This window comes from Barbatula barbatula (assembly GCF_947034865.1).
Source record: "Barbatula barbatula genome assembly, chromosome: 12".
In the NCBI taxonomy this organism is placed as follows: Eukaryota; Metazoa; Chordata; class Actinopteri; order Cypriniformes; family Nemacheilidae; genus Barbatula; species Barbatula barbatula.
Genome location: NC_136775.1, coordinates 7,023,494 through 7,047,241, shown reverse-complemented (window position 1 = coordinate 7,047,241; position 23,748 = coordinate 7,023,494). Strand labels below are relative to the sequence as shown.

The following is a 23,748-nucleotide window of genomic DNA, read 5'->3' as shown; positions in this document are numbered from 1 at the left end:
ATCTGTCTTCGGATACAATTGAATTTAGTGCAGCTTGTCAAGATTTATATTGTAATTCACTTCCCCATTTCACCTTCCATCTTACTCGAGTGCTTGAAAATTTGCACACACGCTCCAAATCTCTGCCAGCTTTTCACCTGGATTTAGCGCTGCCAAAGCATGAAACGCTTTACAAATAGTGAGATAACACACAAGTTTGTGTTTTTAGAGAAGTAAAACACATTTGATATCTCGCTATCAGCACACATAAACTTTGCGAATAACTTTTCGATGAAACCTTCTCCATTCTGCTTTCAGTAGTCAAAAATAAAGCTGAGGTCACGTGTCTATTCTGCTGCCATACTCATTGAGCTTTGATCTCATGCACACTTTGATGGTGGAATTTCAATCAAATGGATGGTAAGGTCTTTGTTTGGGACCTTTGTCGTGAGCTGATTCTATTACAAGGTGCTAAATGAATAACTTGAGACTCTGGGTTGAGACGCTTAAAAAAGACGAACGCTTCTTAGATCGGATGACAGTTCAAAGAGGAGCAGCGAATCATTGCATTAATCCAAAAGTTTCAGAAAAATTGAATGCGAGAGAGGCGTTATTAATCAATTCTCTGCGTCGACATGAGTGCCACTGCTGAGATTGTGCCTCAGATGGGGCTTCATTTTAGCCCATTTCTGTCTGCACCAGAACTTGGGTGTTCTGAAAATGTTCCCCATCCACTCAATAAGGAATTTTAAAACGCAGCTGGCATTTTGTCACATGCAATGGGCATCTATAATATTTTAAATGGACAAGTTATTATTGTCAGGATGCCTCTATCCATTTATTTGCGTTGGTCTTTGTAATTGCGACTGTAATGAGCAGGAAGCGATATTTATGAACACCCAGAATAAAATGCAGTAATAAAGTGTGGCTTAAAGAGCAGTATACAAAATAAGTGGGATACAACGTAACTGCAAAGACCAAAAATATCAATAAAGCGCATCTTTACACAGACAACTACACAAAAAACAGACAGGCACAAAAGAGCCTTTGACCACTTTCTAAACTGATTGTGAAATGGGATCTAAGCTATTGGTAGGCATGTGTGTAATGAAACGGAAATTAAAATGTAATTGTTTTCAAAAGTCGTCAATCAATTACTTGTCTGTCACAATAGTTAAATTATTTTGAAAGATGTATTTAGCGGCTTTTATCAGCAGATATTGAAAAAGCGCTTGCAATTGATATGATTAATAAATCAGCATATAACGCAGATCATTTTTCATGAATTGGCAGCACTGGTTGTTGAGTTAAACGGATAGTTCATTCTTAAATCTTGACTTCTAAGAAAATTAGCTTAAAGGGATAGTTCACCATGTGTTCGACCTCACGTCATTCCAAACCTGTATTGCTTTTATCTACTGTAGTAAACAAAAGACGATATTTTGAAGAACGTTAGTAACCTTACAACCAAGCCCCCATTGAATATAATTTTATGTAAACACAACCACTATAATATTTCTCCAAAATATCTTCTTTAATGTTGCTCAGAAGCAAGCGTGATATACAAGTGAGGGTGACTAGATGAGGACAGAATAAAACAATTTGGGTGAATTATCTCTTTAAGAGGAAAAGTATTTAACCTCAACATGATGATGGTGCAATGACACCTAGTGAGATAAACACTCTTTCTATGCAGACCTGCTCGTAAACAAATAACCCCAAAACATGGACATTCTGTCCGATTCCAAATAGTTGCAGTGCAAAAACTCCATACGTACGCGTCGAGTGCCAGAGCAGAAGTCTGTGATTGAGAGATGGAGTATCAGGGCAAACGGCACCAGGCAGCTGGAAACTTTATTAGATCATTCAGGGAAGCCAGCCAGGTCCGATAATGACCCTACAACTCCACCAGATGTGTCTCCCCACCAACTTCCACTGTCAGGGGCCCCTGTGGTCTCTCATGTCGGTGATGAATAAGGCCTGGGCATGGATAATGTGCAGATGGGACGCATGGATAATGTGCAGATGGGACGCAAGCCTGCTGTTTGAGAAAGGTGAAGGGCAGCTGGTAATAAAGACCTACAGGTCTCTGATCTGTGCCGCGTGCCTCTGTGCTTCTGTGACTAAGGAGGGACATTATAAGATGGACCCAGAGAATTGCCTGGCTTTAGCACTAATATCTGTGGGAACCGAGTTCCTGTGAGAAGATTACCGCGGATCTGTGTCAGACCCAGATGTCTGGATTATGGTCAGAAGGGATCAATTGGGACCAAGTGCTGCACACTTCCTGTGCCATAACCAGATTCAAATGTGCATATTTCACCTTGAAGCATGAAAACGCCCAGACGTTGTAGTGTGATTTACGATGTGCAATACGATAACGAAAAAAAATCACCTTGCAAATGAAAGTTCCCGCGGTCAGACCTGAATATTGTGTCTCGACTATAAAATTTGACAACTGCCTGCGCCAGCTGGCTGGTAACTTTATTATGAAGTGGATATTACTGTATTTGGTTATGAGAGCTGGGGATTCAAATCCTAAAAATGGTTCACAGGTTCCAGACGGCAAGATAAATTGAACCTAGACATCTTTTGATGCTGATATTAAAATTTGACCAAGGATGTGTGACATGGAGAGGTTGGGCACAACTTTACATTGAATATAAAATCTGTGTTCAGATGCAAAAACAGTTCAGAAACATTGCTTTAAGTCTAACTAACAATAGTCCTTGTAATAGTAATTTAACAACAAAGGAAACATCTGTCACTGTAACTGACACATTCGCTAACCACTTCAGAGTAACTTACTTTCATAACTTTCTCCACTACACCTACATTGTTCTTTAAAGAGTTAAATGTAAAGCACTATCATATCGCGCTGTGGTGTGATTTATTAAAATGTTATTCTAAGAAAAGACTATAGACATACATTTGGCTTAAAGGTCCAGTATATGACATTTAGCGGCATCTAGCGGTGAGGTTACAAACTGCAACCAACAGCTCACTCCACCCATCCCATTCGAAGCACTACGGTTGCTAACACAGAACTAAGATGTCGTCACAATTCCGCTTCTTTGCCGAAGGAGAAAGCGTATGGACAAACAGCAGCGCCCTGTTGAGCAGTTTGTCCGTTTAGGGCTACAGTAGAAACAACATGGCGAATTCCATGCATGGGGAACCTTGGTGTGTGTAAACAGAAATAGCTCATTCTAAGATAAAAACATAACACTTCATTATGTAAGGTCTTCATACAACTCTGAAGACAAAGTTATGTACTGTATATTATATTGCATTTCTGTCAATAGATCCTCGAAACAATACACACAGCCCCTTTAAGGTTGAGGACAGTGACAGGATTGGTGTAATATGCACGGGTGTACAAACTACAGCTGGCCCAGTTTAGGATGTGTGAGCACAATGTTTGCAGCGCACATCAAGTCAGAAACAACATGAACGGAGCTGTTTTATACCACTCAGTACACCAAGCGTGGCAGGTTCTGACCTAGTTTCCCAATAACAATGCACCCCATGTCATGATGATCAAAATCTTTCGCAAAGAAAGGTACTAGTTTTGAACAAAGTCTTATTGCCCGGAGGTCAAGGATTTGAAGGATTCTGACACACAAAGAGATGGACAGATGTATAGACAGATAGCTATATATACTGTAGATAAAGACAACATTCAACTGTTAAACAGTTCCCCACTGTGCTTTCAAAGTGTGACATCATTCTCGCCTGTTTAAACTTTGCATGCCTAGACTCATCTGTTGGTCTCAGAGCAACGTGAATGTCACACGACAGACAGTCAGTTTTAATTAAAGCCAGAAGGAGATGTATTAATGACTGCACAGCGCCTGAGACTGCGGGTAAACTGTCTAGGTTCTGCATGCGATTAAAATGCATGTGATTTAAATACTGATTATGATGAACCGTGGAGGATTCCATCATACTTCATTCTAATGAGATGATTTAAGCTCTCGTCATTTTATTTACTCTGCACTTGCTCTGGATTTTATTTTAGAGTCAAGGTCCTTCTGATAATTTTTTTAGGTTTTTAAATCTTTAAAATCACTTAAATATTTTCCTTATACGTCCCGGTATTCAAATTTGTCATGCCATTAAAGGGATAGTTCACCCTAAATCAAAATTCTGTCATCATTAACTCACCTTCTTCACGATCTGATATGTATGCATGATATCAGTGAATTATGACCAGCAACGGATGGTCGAGGCATTCTGTGTGTTTTGTGCACCATTGCAAGCAGTATGTTGCTGGTTGCAGTTCACTTAATGGCCACTGGTGTCCCCAAAAACAATTGTTTCGGATTTCCACATCTAGCCTTTTTAAAACATAAAATTGACAAAGAATGTGTATGTTCTGGGGAGTGAGAGTGTATGCATATATGTTCCCGTATTCTCATGGAGCTAAAAAAAAAAAGTAATGCTATTTATCTCCTCAAAGACAGCCATCCCCCTCTGCAATTGTCTCTTTGACCTCCCATACAGTGTGTAGAGCTTGGCTCCCATTCTCCTGAGATCTGTTTTTCTGTTCAGCTCCCCTGTGTTTTATCTCCTTGCTGAGAACCTTACCCAGTTTTTACCTGTCTCATCTGTGTCCTATCTTTCCTTGCATTGACGTACCTACAATTCATGCGTCCAATTACCTGTTCTCCACCTTATTGTCTCCCTCTGCTTGCTTTGATCCCGATCCACAATGGCTCTCAATAAAAGGCCCTTCCCAGCAGGTCATGCACATCTTTCTGACGCTTCCCGTTTGGGATGGGCTACGTTTCAAAGAAGAACCCATTGATTGTCGGGACTGATTTATTTCAGACAGCAGCAACTGTCTAAACACGGCTCTCTCTCTCTCTCTACACCTTTCTGTAACATCCTATGAATTCTATTAAATAAAGATTGACCCAAATTATAAAACTTCTGTCACCATGTATTTAATCTCATGTTGTTCAAAACCTTGACACTAAACAAGATATACTGAGAAATGTCTCAGTGGATTTGTGTCTATACAGTGGAACTCAATGGGGGCTAATGTTGTTTGGTTATCAACGTAACAAAAAATATATTTTAAATATCTTTCTTCTTTTAGAAAGTAAGTCATACAGGTTTGGAATGCTACTGTATGAGTATGAGTAAATGATGAAAAAATGTCATAATTTCATTTGGGGCAAAACATCCCTTTGGTTACGCCCTTTTCTATATTCAAAAACAGGTAAATGTCCATAGCTTGGATCAATCATTAATAATACCTGCACATTTCCCTCTGAACAGTATGAAACTCTGCTTAAATTTTACAAAACTACAAGTAAAAAAACGAGCAAACAGAGTGTTTGGGACAAGGACAAAAGGAGTGCACGCTGCGTTGGTGGCCGTCATTTCAGCCTCCGCACTGATGAGCACAGTTGGGGGGCATCCTGGTTGGACGGGAACACGGTGTGAAATGGTTTGCAACACAGTGTGAAATAAACCTGTGGAATGAGAATGGGCGAAGGCAGCGAGCTTACCGCGCAGGAGATCAGAGGAGGGGTATGGCGAGGCATGGGCGCGGTACAGCTGCCAATCAAAATCATCCTCATCCCCTTGGCTGTATTCGCAGAGGCTGGGGTCCGCATCATCGTCAAACGTACAACCGGCTGTTGGAAGAGAAGAAAAAAAGTCAGGTTGTTTTGTAAAAGCTGTTAATAGCTTTAATAAAATTTAACTTCAGGCAAGCTAAGGTGAAACTTGCATTGAAATGCGCGATGATGCTCGCCGCGTGAGCGCTTTGATGTGACGCGCTAACATCCAGTTTTGGGAGACGCGTGAGGAGTAAACATAGAGAATAAACAAACCTAAAGACAGAGAGCAACACACGAATATTGCTCATCTAATAGAGAGTGAAAACGATAAACACCTACAGTACAGACCCCATGAACACCGGTTTATAAATAATACATCTGATTGTCAGAACTTAATTTGATATCTTCAGTACATTTTCATAACTTGCCTGCATTTTAACTATGGTGAGCATTTAAATTTACTGTAATAAATAAATTAAATCAATCTAAGAAAAATTCGGTGTAAAATATAGCATTATAATGCGAGATTTCATGAACATGTCCTCACCGTAAAATAATTTACTCATTCCGTGAAATAGATTTTTTACAAATACATACCCCCTACTATCAGTTAAACGGTTTACCTTCTTTTAATAGAGAAAAAAATATATTTTTGGTATGACAATGCATATAATAAATAGTAGATTTTCATGTTTTTTGCATGACAACGAAAGATGTGCTAATACTTGTTAAGAATTGTGCATCTTTGGCAATGGCCACTACAGAAGATGAACAAGCGGTGTCGGATGATGCGGCTGCGCAAGCGCAGGCATAACAGTTAACAGGCCGCGGTTCAGATTATCCCCGCGGCATGTGGATATGCCCCTTTTTTTAAAATAATTTTAAAATCTTAATTTGTTAACTATTTAATTTATGTGATTTCTTTCAGATTAGGTTTATTTAGAGTTTATTTATTTTCGAAATTTTGAAATTATATTCTTCATTTATATTGTGAATAATATTATGTTTGTTCGTTGTTATCAAGGTTCTCTTGTGATCGTTGTTGATCCGTTTTGTACGCTACTGTTTGCACTTTAATAATAAACCCATAAAAATGTGTTTTTACTGGGTCACAGACAATCGGCAACTGTATTTTTTTTCAACGTCTGATTTATATAAAAATCTCAGTTAACCGTTAATGTTCGCTTAACGAGCGTCGGTTGTCGGTTAAGAAAATGATCCGAAATGAACATCCCTAATGTTCGTGAATTATTTCAAACATACAGGCCCTACAGAAAAGGCTTCAGGGGTGAAAATATGTCATCTGGGCGGCATTTGATCCCTAATTTGTTGACAGCAAACCACACATTAGCTGACAAAATGTATGACTCCTCGTCTCTCTCGGGAGGTTTATATGGCTGCAGGCAGGCGTACTAAGACCCCCTGGCCTGAAAGCCTTCTAATTAAGCAGCAGCGTGTTATTTGGGGCTGTGTTTCATCATGCAATCCCCTCTGATCTCATTTATGTCTCTGCAGAAGGAAAGAGGTGCCAGACACTCCCACATCCATTTCCAACCCTACCACTTCACCTACACACCATCTATTACTCACTCAAAAGCATTTCATTTTATTAACTCAACTTTTGATGTGATTCTGATGTCAAGCAAACCACACACATTTATAGCTAATTGCTAATTTACTAGCTAAATGCTAATGCTATTTTAAGATTTTCATGCCTATCTCAATATAAACACTTCCTGTTCTAGTTTTCTTTCCTTTAACATTTCAATTCAGTTAGTAAATGCTCTACTAGTTGCATTTTGCGCAAACCTTTGTGTAGTGTTAAAAAAGACTTAAAAGGAAATGCCGCTGGACCACATGGTTTACATCTTGCAAAATGGTGTATATAAGTTGTATCATATATAATGAATACAAATATATCAACCAATGATAATCACACTCTCTACTAGAGATTTCACTCTGCATATTTGCATATCGCAATACTTCGACATAACTTAATTATGATAATACCTGACAAGGTTAAGAATAGTCAAAGTTGCATATTGCATTATTTACTGCAGGATTTTTCTTCCGATATAATACACATAATATACATATCTTAGATTATGGAAAAAAATGTATAGACCACTACACAAGTCTACTCAAAAAAAGTTCACAACCAATTTATGAAAGGTCACAAAATATCAATTTCAAGGCTTCCTGTTAGGTCGTGCTTGGGGCCAACCACCTCTCTGAGCTTTTAATTCCAGACTATAATTCTAATACCCCAGAGACTTCCTAAACTGAGCCTGCAACTAATTTCAGCTCCAAATTACATTTAATACTCAACAAATTCATGATCCGGGGCAGCAGCTTCATGCGCAACGGCCCGCGCACCGCACCACATCTGCTGCGGTCCCTCACATTAGCCTCACAGGGTGAGAAAGAGCAGGCAGTAGTGGGCAGTCGGCTAATCCCAGTCACGTGCTGCTGATTTGTGCCAGCTCAAAGCAGAAGAGGGCAGAGAGGAGAGGAACCACGCTGGCAACAGCCGTGAAAATAACTATGCCATCAAGGTGACCCTCATAGCTGACTGCCTCATTACTGCCACCTCTGGGCATGTCTCTACTACGGTCAAGCGGGAATGATGTACATCTGGTACAACTTTTGGGCTGCTTCTGAAATTTAATTTCAAAAGCATCAGGGTTTGCATAGTACAAGTCAGTTTTTAGTGGAATATTAAAAACGGAATGTTTTGTTCTTGCATTCTTCTGATGACGTGTTGAGGCTACTTTACTAAAACACTTTTACAGTGTTTACTGCACATCTAGTCTGAATAAAAGGTTATGAGAGAGAGACACAATTTAAAACATTATTTAAAATACTTAATGATTTCCATCAATTTTAAATCTGTATCGCTGAAAAATCACTGAAAATTGCAGATGTTATTTCTCAATTACTTGCCGTTTCCTACCTGGATCTCTTTGATTGGAAAATATATCAAGTGGGCGATTCCATATTCCCTCCCAATGGTCAGTTACATTTTTTTTATCTCAGTTTAGAAATCAACAATAAATGAGAAACGGACATCCACCGTCTTTTGATTGAAAAGTTGAAAAACGCCAATCCCAGTTTGGAAACACCCAACAATTGAGAAATGTCCCTTCCATGTTCCAGAGACCTGAATTTGGTCAAATTACATCAAACTGACACTTCCAGAGAAATAATACCCAAAAAGTCAAATATAAAAAATTGCATATCTAGAAAACACATATTTTTATGTATTTGATCAATAACCGATTTTTGATTCTTTTTAACACTTGCAGCTTTAACACAATAAATATGCAACGTGTAAAAATACATCAAAATAAATCACAAAATGAACATAAAATATACAATAAATTACCTTTTCACTTACATTTTTTATTATTATTTTGTTTTTGTAAATTTATCATACAGGAACCCAAAACGTCAAAAAGTGTAATCCCATTTGATCACCCCAAAATCATTTAGTTCCGATTCCCATCCCTGTCACTCACATCAGTAATGGCTACCTGGCGTATCCAGAAGAAGGAAATAATCTGTCCCAAGTGGTTTAAAATGACACCATTCCCTAATCGTGCAGAACAGAGAGCCGTATCTATAAGAGTAGCAAAAGATACCAAAGCTAACAAACTAAAACCTAATTTGCTCGAATACTCCCCTCCTACCAGAGAAAAGACACTCGAGACGTTCTCGAGAGATCCAGAGTGAGACATGGAGTGCCCAGCTTTTCTTTCCATTGGTAAACATCTTCTTAAAGCCAAGCACATGCAAATTACCATCACAACTGCACGGCAAAAGCGCAGAGCCCACCCGCCCCCGAGCCCACTGCCTTGGTCCTGTCATGACCGTCTCCAACAAATAATTACAATATAATTTGGCACAGAAAACCGAGAAAACATCAGGCCTGAGCTAATGCCAGGGTTTAAAGCCCCTGGCTAAACCAGGAAGGCTTTGTGTGCGCAAGCCCATCCGCTTGTTTTGTTTATTAATGTGAACAAGTTCCCTTTTGAGAGTCAGTGTGTTATTAGCCTTCATTAACATTTTGAAGAATGGTCTGTCTGAGGCCTCAAAGGACATTCCATTGAAGCCTATTGCAGTCGGGCTATCAATATAGCTATAATGGAAGATTTTGATTAATCTCTGCTTTCTTGTATTTTTTTCTGAGGATGTTCTATTAACCAATGTACCGCTTGGTTTTATGCATATATAATTTCTGCTTAATTTGTATTCATTATTAGTGTAATTTACATTATTTTGTAAAATACCCAATTTACTTAAATCCAGGGTAGCCAATTCTTCCCAGAATTTGTTTTTGTTATGCTGGTTAAGTGTCTTTTCACATCCTGATAGCAATCGCCAAGTAAAGTGGTCTAACAATATTTATACAAATAAAGAATTTCGGTGAAAGGTGCAGGACTAATGTTCAACCAATCAGGATGTCCAACAATTTTCCACTATTATTTAGTATTTAGGCTTTGGAGACCACTCAAAACACAATGAGGGATCTACAGTAATGCTCAAAGCTAACTTGTTATATTGTCAGCCTCACCAAAATCCCCTTTGTTCATTTTCTGAGGGTTTTCAGTATACACTATACCTTACACTGAAAGGATGGCACATAATACATTTTCATAATGAAATATTGTTTTCATTATAAAAACATTTTCAAAATATCTTTAGAATCTAGATACTGTTATAAAAGCAAAAAGGCACCCAATGTCATGATTTACTGAATATAGAAAATGCTGAAAGGGTGGCAGACAATCCGCTGTGTGCATAAAGCCCTCCAGCTTTAAGTACACCTACAAGGGCGTCTTTTTTCCTTATTGCTTAATTAATCAACGGAGGGAAATAAATATTTCGAAAGCTACAAAAAAGACAATCTGCCTGAGGAAGCAGTGGTATAGCATCAAACAGACAGTGAAGCCCAGAAGCAAAGATACAGATCCAAGAACTAAATCTGATGCCATGGATCTGTTACAAACCGTACAGATTTAAGAACCACCAAATATCGCTACTTCTAGCTAGCAACGAAGGGCTCTGCGACGGAGAGTGGGGACAAGACAAATAGGATGTTGTCAGAGGAATAAATCAGATTTATCTAGAGCAGTAATGCTAGAGAGAGGCAATTTGTTTAACAATGCTTGGAGGTTAGCACTACCTTGCCAAGAGATATTTAAAGTGTGTCCCACTTTGAAATGTGCATTCCATCTGAACCTCAACTTGTTTCCTGAGAGACTTTTTCCTCATAAATGAGATTCTCCTCTTCGGTCCTTATGAGGTTCGTGACTTTCCTCGCCACCTGGTTTTATAATTGAGCGGATCAGAGTCACCACTGGGATGAAATCATCCAAAACATACAATTGCTTTATTTTCATACTGAATGATGCAGAACTTAACTCACTTTTTACTTTGAATCAGCTCTTCAACAAGAGAATGGAAAGTAATGAAGTCACATATCGCAAACCCTTCGGGGTTGGGCTTTACAAGACCCATCACTTTCTTGATCTCCCAGTCAGTTTTAATCCGTAAAAAAACATAGCTTCAGCATTTTCCTTTATCTCCGAAGGAAGTGTTTTGTAAAAATAACTCTAGATACGCAAATCTGACCGTAATATAATTGGCCCTCCGCACCATGTGTCCCTCTCTCAAGCAAACATAATCAAAGACACGCAAGCGTTTACTCCTCGCCAAAGAATCCCACGTTCATCAATAGCCTCCCACGGCCCTTCATTTTACACCCAGGATTTACAGGAGCAGCTGCCCTCACAAAACAGACCTCTGCGGTTCAAAAATGTGTGAAAGATTTGTTGTCATTAACTGGCATACGGTACATGCTGGCCCCTCGCTGAGATAACTCTTTTAATAAAGCCCAAGTCATTTACAGTATTTGAAATGAATTGGGGTTTCTCTTCCTCGCTCTAGCCTTTGATTTACATGAGGTTGGTTTCACATTTAGTTAGATTCTACTGCCCACTGCCCCGCATTCATATAATTTTTCTTGGGTCCAAACCAAGGGTCGTTTGCGTCATCAGCCCGCAGCGGTTAACCCTGTCGCTTGTAACGACAACACAGAAGGCGGCAAATGCATAACATATACATTTATGTTTTTGAACCGTAGTTTTGTTTCCAAAGCTTCAGTACATAACGGCACTTTCGTCTGTGAATGTACTGAAAATGCTCTTTAAAAACGCTGAAGGGCGAACAGAAATTATATATGAGAATAGCCTATAGGCTACAGATCTCTGCTTGGAGCGGTCAGTCACGCTCGTCAGAAAAACAAAGGATAGCGGTTCACTTCCGAGATTTGGTACTATATCAGCAGCAAAGCGTACTGGAGTTCACATGAACCCTACTCCAGACATCCCTTTTTAAGCAGACTCGGGTACAGTTCGTGGGTGTGCACCCGGGTTCTGAAGACAGCGTTCACATCACCGAACCTGGGGGCACACCAAAAGTGCTTTTGTGAAACCACCCATATGAATGCCGGTGTTAAGTAAGCTCTGAGAAGTGAAGAGACTTTGGTTGGGTCAATGAATCCTTTGAAGCAGGTCACAAAATTCATGCGAAAGATTAATTCAGAAATTAGTCTGAATTTATTTGAGTAACTCCACGAGTCAACAACCCAAGAATGAAACCAAGAATAAAAATTATTCATCATTTACTCAGCCTCATGCCATTCCAAACCTGTATGACTTTCTTTCTTCCACAGAAGACAAAAAAAAGCGATTTTGGAAAAAGTTGGTAGCCGGTCGGCCCCCATTAACTTCCATTGTATGCACACAAATACCACTCAAAATGTCATACTATAAAATGTAGCCATATACAAGTAATAAATAATGACAGAATTTTTGGCATATGTTTTTGATCTAAATTTACATGACGCCATAATACGCCACGCCAGAAAACCATGCGATCACGTAAATGAACTGCTGAATCATCTTAGACTCAGCAGTTGGTTTAAAACATATTGATTAAAATTAATGATTCTCCGAAATGCTTCAGACTTTCCATCACTACACCTCATACAAACCACCTTTTAATTCCTTTGTTCTTTCAGCAGCCCTTAAGACCCGGTCGTATGCTAATCAGACATTTCCTCACCGCCCAGGCACGCGGCTGGAATGTGCCGCAGACGCCCGGCCCGAACACTAGCTCCTCTGCTTGCCTCATTAGCATCCTGGCACACAGCCTCGACCATCATGACAAAGACCAGCCCTGTTTGTGTTGAGCGGGGAAGTCTCTCCTCAGCACTCTACTGCAAGGCTATTCATCCATTCTTAGCACTCACAATGAATGCATTTCATTTCCTACTCCTGCTTAACGAGGGACGCCAATACTGCACAGTGGCAGCCAAACAGAATGGAGGCAGTATCATGGATTATTTTCAATAATGCATGCCACAATGCTCCAAAGATGGATGCACTACAGTGGACTAGCACTTTCAGCATTAAAAAGAAAAATAATCATTATTAGGTCGTACTTGTAACACTCCCGTCCGTTTCCCTGCCTGTTTTTCCCCATGGACTTCATTTCTCGATCCCGCACCTGTCCGTCATTTGTAATCACGTCGTTTCCCGCACCTGCCAGCCATCAGTTTCATCACCAAAGACTATTTATACTCTGTGTTTCTGTTTTCCCTTTGTCGGTTATTGAATGTCTGAATGTCTTGTCTTGCGTTACGTGTACCAGTCTGTCAGTTTATTAAAAGTTACCTGTTTTTGGAAACCCTGGATTCTCGTCTGTCTCGTCCGGCACGACACCGTGACAGAATAACCGACCCAAAAATGGATTACATCTGCATCTCTCCAGTGGAAAAGCTCGTGGGTCTTCTTCAAGACGGACGGCCACTGGAGAGGTACGTGGAGGAATTCCTTGGAGTGTGTTACCAGGTGGGTTGGGACGATCCCACACTTAACAGTATGTTTTTGACCGGTCTGGACGACGACATGCTCGCCGCCGTTCTGCTCCCGTACGCGGACGACCTTCCCCTGGAGGAGATGATCAGTCAGGTTCTCCCGGGGGAGGAATCCGTGAACCGCGTTGGGGAGCTGGACGGTGGCTTGAGCGGTTCGCGTCCGGTACCGGCCATCCACGTGGGGGTCGTTCCGACTCACTCCGGGACCGTGCTCCACTCCTCCACGAAGTCCCGTCGGCGCCATCCACGTCGGCGGGCACAACAGCGCAAGCAGCGCGAGTGTGATCCCGAGATTCCGCAGCAGCGGAATATGGAAGGCCATGAGGGTCAAAATCTCCGGCCTCCCCGATGTACTCCCATGCCAGCGCCCCGAAGCACTCTCGTGCCAGCGCCCCGAAGCACTCTCGTGCCAGCGCCCCGAAGCACTCTCGTGCCAGCGCCCCGAAGCACTCCCGTGCCAGCGCCCCGAAGCACTCCCGTGCCAGCGCCCCGATGCACACCCGTGCCAGCGCCCCGATGCACACCCGTGCCCGAGCCTCACCAGGCCTCCGTACCCGTGCTCGAGCCTCACCAGGCCTCCGTACCCGTGCCCGAGCCTCACCAGGCCTCCGTACCCGTGCCCGAGCCTCACCAGGCCTCCGTACCCGTCTCCGAGCCTCACAAGGCCTCCGTACCCGTCTCTGAGCTCTCTCCAGAGTCCAAGGAACCCCAGGGGCCAACCCAAATGTTTTTTGGGGGGGTGCACATTGCCTATCCGGGGAGCCCGGCACCCATCAGTCTTTCCATGGCCCCGGATAGCCCAAAGCCTCCGGACCCACAGCCCGAGCCGGAGCCTCCGGACCCACAGCCCGAGCCCGAGCCTCCGGACCCACAGCCCGAGCCCGAGCCTCCGGACCCACAGCCCGAGCCCGAGCCTCCGGACCCACAGCCCGAGCCCAAGCCTCCTGACCCCAAGCCAGGGGGAAGCCAGCTGAGAGACTCCCGTCCTAGTCTGTATGTCCCGCACGAGTCTCTCAGCTGTTTTTGGAAACCCTGGATTCTCGTCTGTCTCGTCCGGCACGACACCGTGACAGTACTGTAGTGCCACCAGGCAACACCCATGATTGCAGTAAATTCTGCGCGATTGTACTTGGACCATTATTCAAAACATTAATATTAATTAAATTGAAATTAAAAGACACAAACAAATGAGTCTTCATTAATGTGACCCTTTCTGTAAAAAACAACTTTAAAGTCTTTAAAAAGTCTTCAAAGTTTAAAAACAATGTTTTGAGAAGCCAACATCCATTATTTTCACTGCCCAATAACTAGTACTTGTTTCAAAATGTGGCATATTATAAATAGAAATCTGAGTACTGTATCTCAAAATTATAATATAATCGATCTTTAAACTTTAATTTTTTTTAACTATGACGACTTTGATGCTCCAAATCTCGTAATGATGTTATGAGACTAGCCTGGATTTCGCCAAAGGGTGACATATTGTCAATCTCAAAAAGGCATATCTATACACATCAAATGTCAAACCAAACTTCAGATTACATGTACTCGTTGTAAGTATTGGTTAAGTGAAAATTCTTTCAATATTCAAGTTCAATATTCAAAGGATTTGGAATGACAAGAGGGGGATTAAACAATGACAGAACTATTCCCTTGAGACAAGCATCTGTAAAGAGCAATAATTATTTTCCTAAAAGCGAAAAGCATATGTTGCCCCATTCATGCCCACGTCCCAGCCCCATATATTGTTAGTTCCCATCGTGAGGAATGCTAGAACAAACATAAATGAATTAATTACAGAATGATCACAAAATAATGTAAGAATGATGTAGCCATTTTACCTCATTAGAACACCGACTGACACCCTGAGTAACTTTTAATGACAGATATAAACTATAATTTCCAAGGTCACCGGGGCCCTGTTATGTATTCAATCGGCTTGTTCTCGGTGGGGTTGAGAAGCATGTTAGCACCTGAGGCTAACTGGCTGCAGGTATTCCAGATATAGTCATCACCAAATCCAAATGAGAAGCCTGTCTGGAAGCACATTCACATTCAGACACTTCATAAATTAACTGGCCAGACAAACCAATGGAGAGCTAAATGCGACGACAGAGGATTGAGCTCTGATTGGCTGGAGAATACAGTGTGTAAAGAGCCCATCCTTGCACCTGCTGCCGTGCTACTGTCAATGTAACTTCTGAAGGTCAAAGGAACTGAATTGAGAAAATGCCCTTTCTGTGAGGCTTCAAAGTCTAAAGGAATTCAGGGGTGTGTCAAACCCTGGCAAGTGCACTAAGTAGTGTCCCTGGCTAGGGAGTCAGCCATTTCAAGGGCTCTCCCATACGTTGCACCCTCATATTGCTTTAAGACTCCTTCTTCTGTGGAACACAAGTCATACAGGTTTGGAATGAGGGTGAGTAAATGATGACAACATTTTCATTTCTGGGTGAACTATCACTTTAAGTTTTGTTGTCAGAATACATGAGCAACATTTAGGGAGCAGAATAAATCACAGCCAATTCGAAGAATATGGAAAGGTACAAAAGATACAAAAAAGTTCAACTAAACAAGCAGGTCAACAGGAAAGACAATATACAGACAGTTTTGCAAGCGGTGGAATAGTCCTAAGGTTAATAGATTTGTGCTTGGAATAACTGCGAAAACATGTTTTGCACAAAACCAATTTTCAAATCAGCAGGCTACATGTGGCATTCTCATATTTCCAAAATGTCTTCGCGCAAAAACTTCTTCTTAAAAGCTCATTTGTCAAGCGTGAAAGTCATTTCGCATTCAATGCAGCTCCACCTAATAAGCATCCACGAGTATCTAAACTGGCACCAAATTATGCCCATATATCACGCAGACCCAACCGTATTTATTCTCTTCCGCCCCCACTATGTTAATCTTTTGTCTCTATACTCCACTCCACCCAGGTACACTTGAATGAAATGATAGTGACTTTGGTGAATGATAATGCATTGTGCACTCTGCCAAAACGCTTTCTCTTAAAAAACAAGACAGACAAACACTGTACACCAATACTGATGTGATTTATGAAGTTTCAAGGGTTATGAATCCTTCAGAACATTTATAAATGCATTCTGTGGACAACTCTTATATATAATAGCCATGATTCAACTCTGCAGCTCATTAGTAGAGTTCTCCATGACCTAAGGTGGGTGTTTCATATTAGTCAGACGCCTAAAATGTCCAGGGCCCTAAGGAACATAGTTGATTTCTTCTTCAAAATCGAATGTTACAGTCAATGATGAATTTTGCACATTGGAGTATGCAATCTACAACATAGGATTATATCATCTATAACAACAGTTTTTTGGACAAAATGGACAAACCTCATGACAGATTTAAAGGGATAGTTCAGTCAAAAATGTAAATTCTGTCATCATTTATCAATGCAAGTTAATGGGTACCGCCGGTGTTCGGTTACCAACATTCTTCAAAATATCTTCTGTGTTCTGTTGAAAGAAAGCCAGACAGGTTTAAAATGACAAGAGGGTGAGTAAATGATGACAGAATTTTCATTTTTGTGTGAACCATCCCTTTAAAGTTGACTTGATGTGTTGCCTACACCATCAAAAGATGAATATCTCCTGGGCCAAACTGAGTTCGGAGTTGAAACGATTGTTCAACCAGACATTTTTTTTACTTGCGTGTAAGTAAGGTCTGCATTATAGCAACTCAACTGCATCTATCTTACAGTTGAGCGGATATGAGGAAATGACATTTTAATGAGACATTTACAGTGTGCGTGTGTGGAGAGATGGTGTCACTGTGAGCACCTGTGGTGGATCACAGCAATCTTCAAGTCAGTAGGGGATGCAGCATTCAATCTATCCGTTTCTGCCTGGAGAATTACAGAAACCTCAGGGCGTCTCACTGGAAAATTAAACTAATTAGAGAGAAAGAGCCAGAAAGGGAGAGAGGGAGGGACAGAATAGTCTTTTGAGAAGATAGAGAAAGTCTCAAAGCGTACCTTGGTAAATGAATGCGGCAGAAAGTCGTAAACACTGATCTGGGGTCAGTTTCATTAACACGCGGCAGAGGAAACTCAAGCGTTTTTTAAAGTGCAATTACTGATCCTAGTTCAGCCCAACAGGGGTTTAATTCAATTCCCGCTACAGCAGATTCTATACAGTCTTTTTTACTCTTTTTTTGAAGAAAATGCGGCAACTACAGTATGATGCTAGGATGTCGTCTGCGGTTGCCATGGTGTTGCTATGTGGTCGTGAAGGCCCTATGGGGATTTTCGAGGTTGATAAAATCAAAAGAGCCCATTCACAAATCTTTATCACATTTTGATGCATAATAAGATGGAAGGTTCTTTCCCTCAATTGTACATTTCTTGGATTTACACTTACATTACATTTACATCAACTCCTTTAGCAGACGGTTTTATCCAAAGCAACTTACAGAGAGTTTACGGCGTAATAAAGCGGTATGTCATGCAGGAGCAATAATACAATATGTGCTATACCAGATTACTAGTTCCAACAATTTCATCTGGTTTCATCATCTGGCTTTTGCCATATAAAATCCATTTATCGACCAAAACAGTTAAGACCATTGCACATGATTCCGAAATGTGTGTCCGAAATTTCCGCACGCTAAAAAATAAATACGACCTCACGTTGTGTCAATCACATTTATACACTGCCACCGATATTTTCGTCCGCCATAAAAAAATTCGGAATGGGTTCGATTTTCAGCGATTTTCGCATCCGTAACAAGCATTTTGAGAGGCATTTTGACAATTAACGTACAAGCCAGTGCCAAATACGAAAAAAAGAGTCGGAATATTTCTGACTGTATGTGCAAAGACCTTTACAGAAAAAGCAAACGTATCAATGGGGTATGAGGTATCAATCATGTGCATACATTTATGAGCAATGGTAATATACTGATGCTTATCTTAGAGTAGAGGGACTTTAATTTTACAAAGATGCTAGCCAGATTCCCATGGCTTTAATTTTTGGCATAGGTAGCTGGCAAAAGCAGGATTATTAAACTGGAGGAGAATTAAGTTTGGTCTGATCCTTGTTTAATTAGCCGATCTACCACCTCCGTAGGGACTGGAGTCAAGTGGCACTTGCTATCAAACTAGAAACTTAGCTTGAGGCTTTACAAACATGCACAATATCTGTATACACTGGAGTTTATTACAATTAAGAGAATCTGCAGATTCTGTAGTAATCTTTAAATTTCTTAAATGGATCGTTCACCCAAAAATAACAATTCTGTCATCATTTAATCACCATCAAGTCATTTGAAACACGTATATGACTCTTTCTTCTGTGGTGCACGAAAGAAGATATTTTGAGAAATGTCTCAGTGGTTCTGTGCACGTATAATGGAAGTCAATGGAGGCCAGTGTTTTTTGAGTGACAATGTTCTTCAAATCATTGTTTGTGTTCCACAGATAAAATAAAATAATTCAGGCTTGGAATAACATGAACATGAGTAACGTATAAAATATTTTTAATATATCTTTCTATCCCGCATTTCCTCAATTGTAGGTCTTAATATCCAAGTTATCTACACTCAAATCAAGTCATCCTTTTGGTCTTGATGTTAACAAGATGGTGTTTGAAATTCGATAAATTATTAAAAGAGAATTTTAGGCATGCATTCACAGAACACCCACACAATCACGCTCGACCAGAAAAAAATTGCAAGCAACACACTGAAGAATCCAAACTGAACTAAAGAGATGGACAGATGGAGGTATGCAGACTGGCAATCTAAAATCTGTTTACATATGCTGCCTCGCTGGAGAATCACACACAGCTAAACCAAATAAGCAGCCGCTAGCTAAACACACACACACACAATCTTTCAGTGTTTTCACAGCAATAAAGCATAATTCATTCAATTCTCACACACTAGAAGCCTTTTTTGTTTCCAACTCCCATCATGCACGCGTATGAGATTGTTGTTATTGTCACAATCGTAGAAAGACTAACGGAACGTCACCAGCAAAAAATGAAGAATCGCACTTCTGAATAAGAAAAAAGACATTCTCATGAAGCAACAATGGCAAGGAAAGAATGGAGGAAGAATTGAGGGAGAAAACACGTAGCAATCTGAAATGGTCAAACATACAAACGCAGCTAATGTTTACATGACAAGATTTTACTGCATAATGAGAGACGCCCAGAACGCTAAGCAGAATTCTCTTGAGGTCTCATCAGATCGGGATTGTGACAAGCCTGGCTGCCGTCTCTGCAAGTAAATGAGAGCCGAACAGAGCGATGTGCGGACAACACAGTTTTGTGTCTGTGATGAATGAGGGATACAAAGAGAGGCCAACTAGATTCGGGGCGCTAGCAGACCTGACTAAAGGGCAAATTTAGCATGATTTGCTACTTCGCACGCATGGTATCTGAAAGCGTAACTGCTCTGGGAGTCACGTGCCCCGATTATGCTTCGCTCAACTGAGAAATTGTTTATTTTTTGTTGTGTTTCTGTTGTTTTATAGAGTATTTCACCTTTGACTGGGTAAACACAGGCTGGCCCTGAATGTCATGTGAAAATGTTACGCTCGCAGTACAAATTCGTTGCTAAGGAAACATCTCTAAATAGTACAAGCATTGAACTGGGAGTAAAAAAAACATCCTGAATCCTCAGTCACAATAAATAGATGACAGCATGATGAGGAACTTTGTTATATGATTTTGACGGATAGGTCACGCAAAAATGAAAATCATTTACTTATCATCAACCTGTATGGCTTTCTTTCTTCTGCAGAACACGAAATAATATATTTCAAAGAATGTTGGAAAACAAACATTTCACTTTTTTTGTATAGACACAAAAGAAATTCAAGTGAACAATTGCCGCTGTTGTTCGGTTACCAACATTCTTTAAAATACCTTCTTTTGTGTTCTGCAGAAGAAGGAAAACCACTCAGGTTTGTAATGACAACATAGAGTGAGTAAATGATGAAACAATTTTCATTTTTGGGTGAACTATCACTTTAAATGGACAATTCACCCAAATATGAAAACTCTGTCATCATTTACTCACCGTCAAGTATAAATGTCTTTGCTCTGATGAACACAGAGAAAGATATTTGGAAGAATGCTTATAACCAGACACTCCCATAGTAGGAAAAATACAATGCTAGTCAAAAGTGCCCCAGAACGGTTTACTGTCCTACATTCTACAGTGTTCAACAGAACAAGAACATTTTTAAGTATGTTTTTCTACAATGGTTACCAATGGGGGGGCCAAATCTGTCTGGTTAAAAGCATTCTTCCAAATATATTTCTATGTGTTCATCAGAACAATGAAGGTGAAGGTGAGTAAATGATGACAGCATTTTCATTTTAGTATTGTCTAAAATACAGTATAATAATGCTTTAATCATGAAACATGAGCTGGAGTACCAAACAGCTTTCTTCAAATTAAACCGCAAAGTAAGGCCAAATTTAGCCAAACTGGGACATTTCTGTATCCCAGAAGAATATTTAATCTCTCTTTTATAGCTCAGTATCCACTTTGCTTCTTCTAAAAATCCTTTGGAGAAATAAAAATATACACAGCTGAGACGATTATTTACATATGATGAGTTAATGTGGATAACACGGCTCAGATGAACCTGCTATTGGGAAAATGTGATTTTTTTAGTTCATACTAAAGTCTGCTCAGATTTCCCAAGATTCCAAAGTAATGACTCACATTTTGTGACACTGTTGAGATCTCTTGTGAAACTCTAGAAGCGACACATATGAGATCACTGGGTTCTAGGATGACTTAAAAGTAAAGTGTAAAATTTTTTTGCTCTTAAATTACTTCTTATACCCAGCTTAATCTGCAGAGACAACTATAAATACACCATTTCAAGGTGGATTTCTCTGAAAAGTATAAACAGCTTTTTCGCATGGCCCTGCAACGTTCTCAAAACATTACTTTGCGTGTGTTACACACTTTAGCTTTAAGCAAAAATGTTTAGGAGAAACTATTCAGATATTTAAGAGCTCTCATTTGTCATTCCTCTGTGCAATGGGACCACAAAGGACAAGTAGAGAAAGCGAGAACGATTCAAAAGCAATGCTCTGTCAACCCTGACGGACTAGAAGGAAAGAAAAACACTCAATAGAGAGGAAAACAAGTGAGAACACATGGAAGAATGTCAGGCTGCCAGCAGGGGGGTGTTTTAGGTCTGCTGCACCTGTAGAGCAGAACACAGGGTGAGAGCTCAGTGTCTCACTGTTAACATGCTAATTATAAACACGCCAATGTCAGAGGTGAGACACAGGCCTTGACTTGCTCCAGGATACACTACAACTTCAAAGTGGCCCGTGTTAGAAAGTCAACTCTCCACTAACGCTGAACTAAAAAGCAATTCCACATTTCCCTCCCCTGCACTTCAAATTTCTACAGTAGCTTCCCCTATTGCTCTCTTCCATCCAAAGCCAACAAACCAAAGCACGCTTAAAAGTGCAAACCGAGCCACGGAATCGGCTCATGCAGGCGAATTCGACATTATGTCGGAAGTGGTGAGCTCAAATAAAATGTGAGAGAAGCAAACATCAGCAGCCTGGCATTTCTGGGGCTGTATTTCTGGGGTTTATTGGGTAATTAAAGTTTGAGCAGTAGCCATATGCTGTGAGTGGCGATGGCTATGCTACAAACCTTGACGGAAAACAGGTGAAGGAGAACAGACTGACTCGCTGAATATGTTGCTTACCATCTGCTACTTGTTGTAAATGATATTACGCATACGCGGCTTTGGCAGGGACAAATTTATCGTCACACTCTTGCCAAGTTCATTGTACGTTAGAGTAATGCCTGATTACTGTTAAATCTTGGTTAGGAAATAATGCTTTAAAGTTACATCGGAATGACTGTTCAGTGTGTACGAGATAAATTCCATCGTAAATATCATTACTGTAGGAAAAAACGTTTCCCATTATTCTCCACATAGAAGCGTTAAAGTGAAAGTTCACCCAAAAATGATAAACATTGTCATCATATACTCAGCCTCTTGTCGTTCCAAACCTATATGACTTTCTTTCTTCTGCAGAACAGCAAAAATATATTTAGAAAAATGTTGGAAACTGGCACCCATTCACTTCCATTGGTTTGTTTCCACACAGTAAGTGAATGGGTCTTTAAAATATCTTATTCGTATTCTGCAAAGACAGAAAGTCATACAGGTTTGAAATGACAAGATGATGATAGTGAGAAATAAGAAATGATTTATGTTCAGTGCATGTACTGTATACAAAAGAATATGAAAAAATGGAACAGTAAACACAAAATAACAATTCCGTCATACATTACTCGCCAAATTTGTATACATTTCTTAGTTCTGATGAACACAGAGAAAGATATTTGGAAGAATCCTGGCAACCAAACAGTTCTTGGCTACCGTTGACTACTATAGTAGGGAAAAGAATTTTCCTTTTTGGACGAACTGTTCCTTTAATGTTCAAGTTTTATATTCACATGTATGTCTAGACTGAAAATAAAAAACCTTGTTAAAGCCAATGCTCGCTGCCTCAAAACTCGGGTAATCGGCCCGTCTAAGTTCACAAAATACAGCTGCTAACTTTACAAGAACTGAGAGAATCGAGTTAGGCTTTAGCAGCCCGGCACAACAGGATCCATACAATTCTTCTGAGTTTCCAGCAAGGACACAGCTAATCACTTCAAGTTTAAAGCCAGACTTTCTACCCAGTTTTGTTAATCCGGATTTCAGCACACTGGAGTTGTGTCTAGCATCCTGTGTGTCAAACAAGAGGATTTATATAATGACTTTTAAAAAGCCGAACCTCTCTGCCATAATTTCTCACACATTGTCCTCATTCCAGTAAGTGTTATAAACTCCAAAGAGGTTGTAAAGATTACATGTTCTCTTTCTTCCGAAATCCCGAGATAATTAATCTTCGCCGGTCTCTTTTTGACGGCTGCCGTGCCACTACTGAGCGTGTGCGTGACTATACAAAACAAGTCCAGCAGATGAACCAAACCAATGGCCTGCCATGGAAATAATGAGAAAGTCACTTCCTATCTCAAGCTGTGAGGCAGATAGTTTAATTACGTGCCATGTTTAATTGAACATGAATTATTTAGAATCTGAACATTAATGGAAAAGCACAAATAACCGTCCAGAGGATGACAAACCATGATCTTTCAAGACACACTCTCTGGAGTAAGTCATTTTGATACAGATTTTCAGCATAATACAGATTTCTTATATACCGTTTATATGTATAAGCACTTATT

At 40.3% G+C, this 23,748-nt stretch overlaps 1 protein-coding gene across 1 annotated transcript in view; it reads right to left on the bottom strand.

Moving 5' to 3' along the window:
* The window catches only part of ptprub (protein tyrosine phosphatase receptor type Ub), a 171,825-nt gene that overhangs the window by 110,115 nt on the left and 37,962 nt on the right, over positions 1–23,748 (bottom strand). Inside the window, exon 2 of the mRNA XM_079470498.1 lies at positions 5,499–5,627. Coding sequence (XP_079326624.1) covers positions 5,499–5,627 — 129 coding nt within the window. The remainder of the gene's footprint in view (positions 1–5,498; positions 5,628–23,748) is intronic.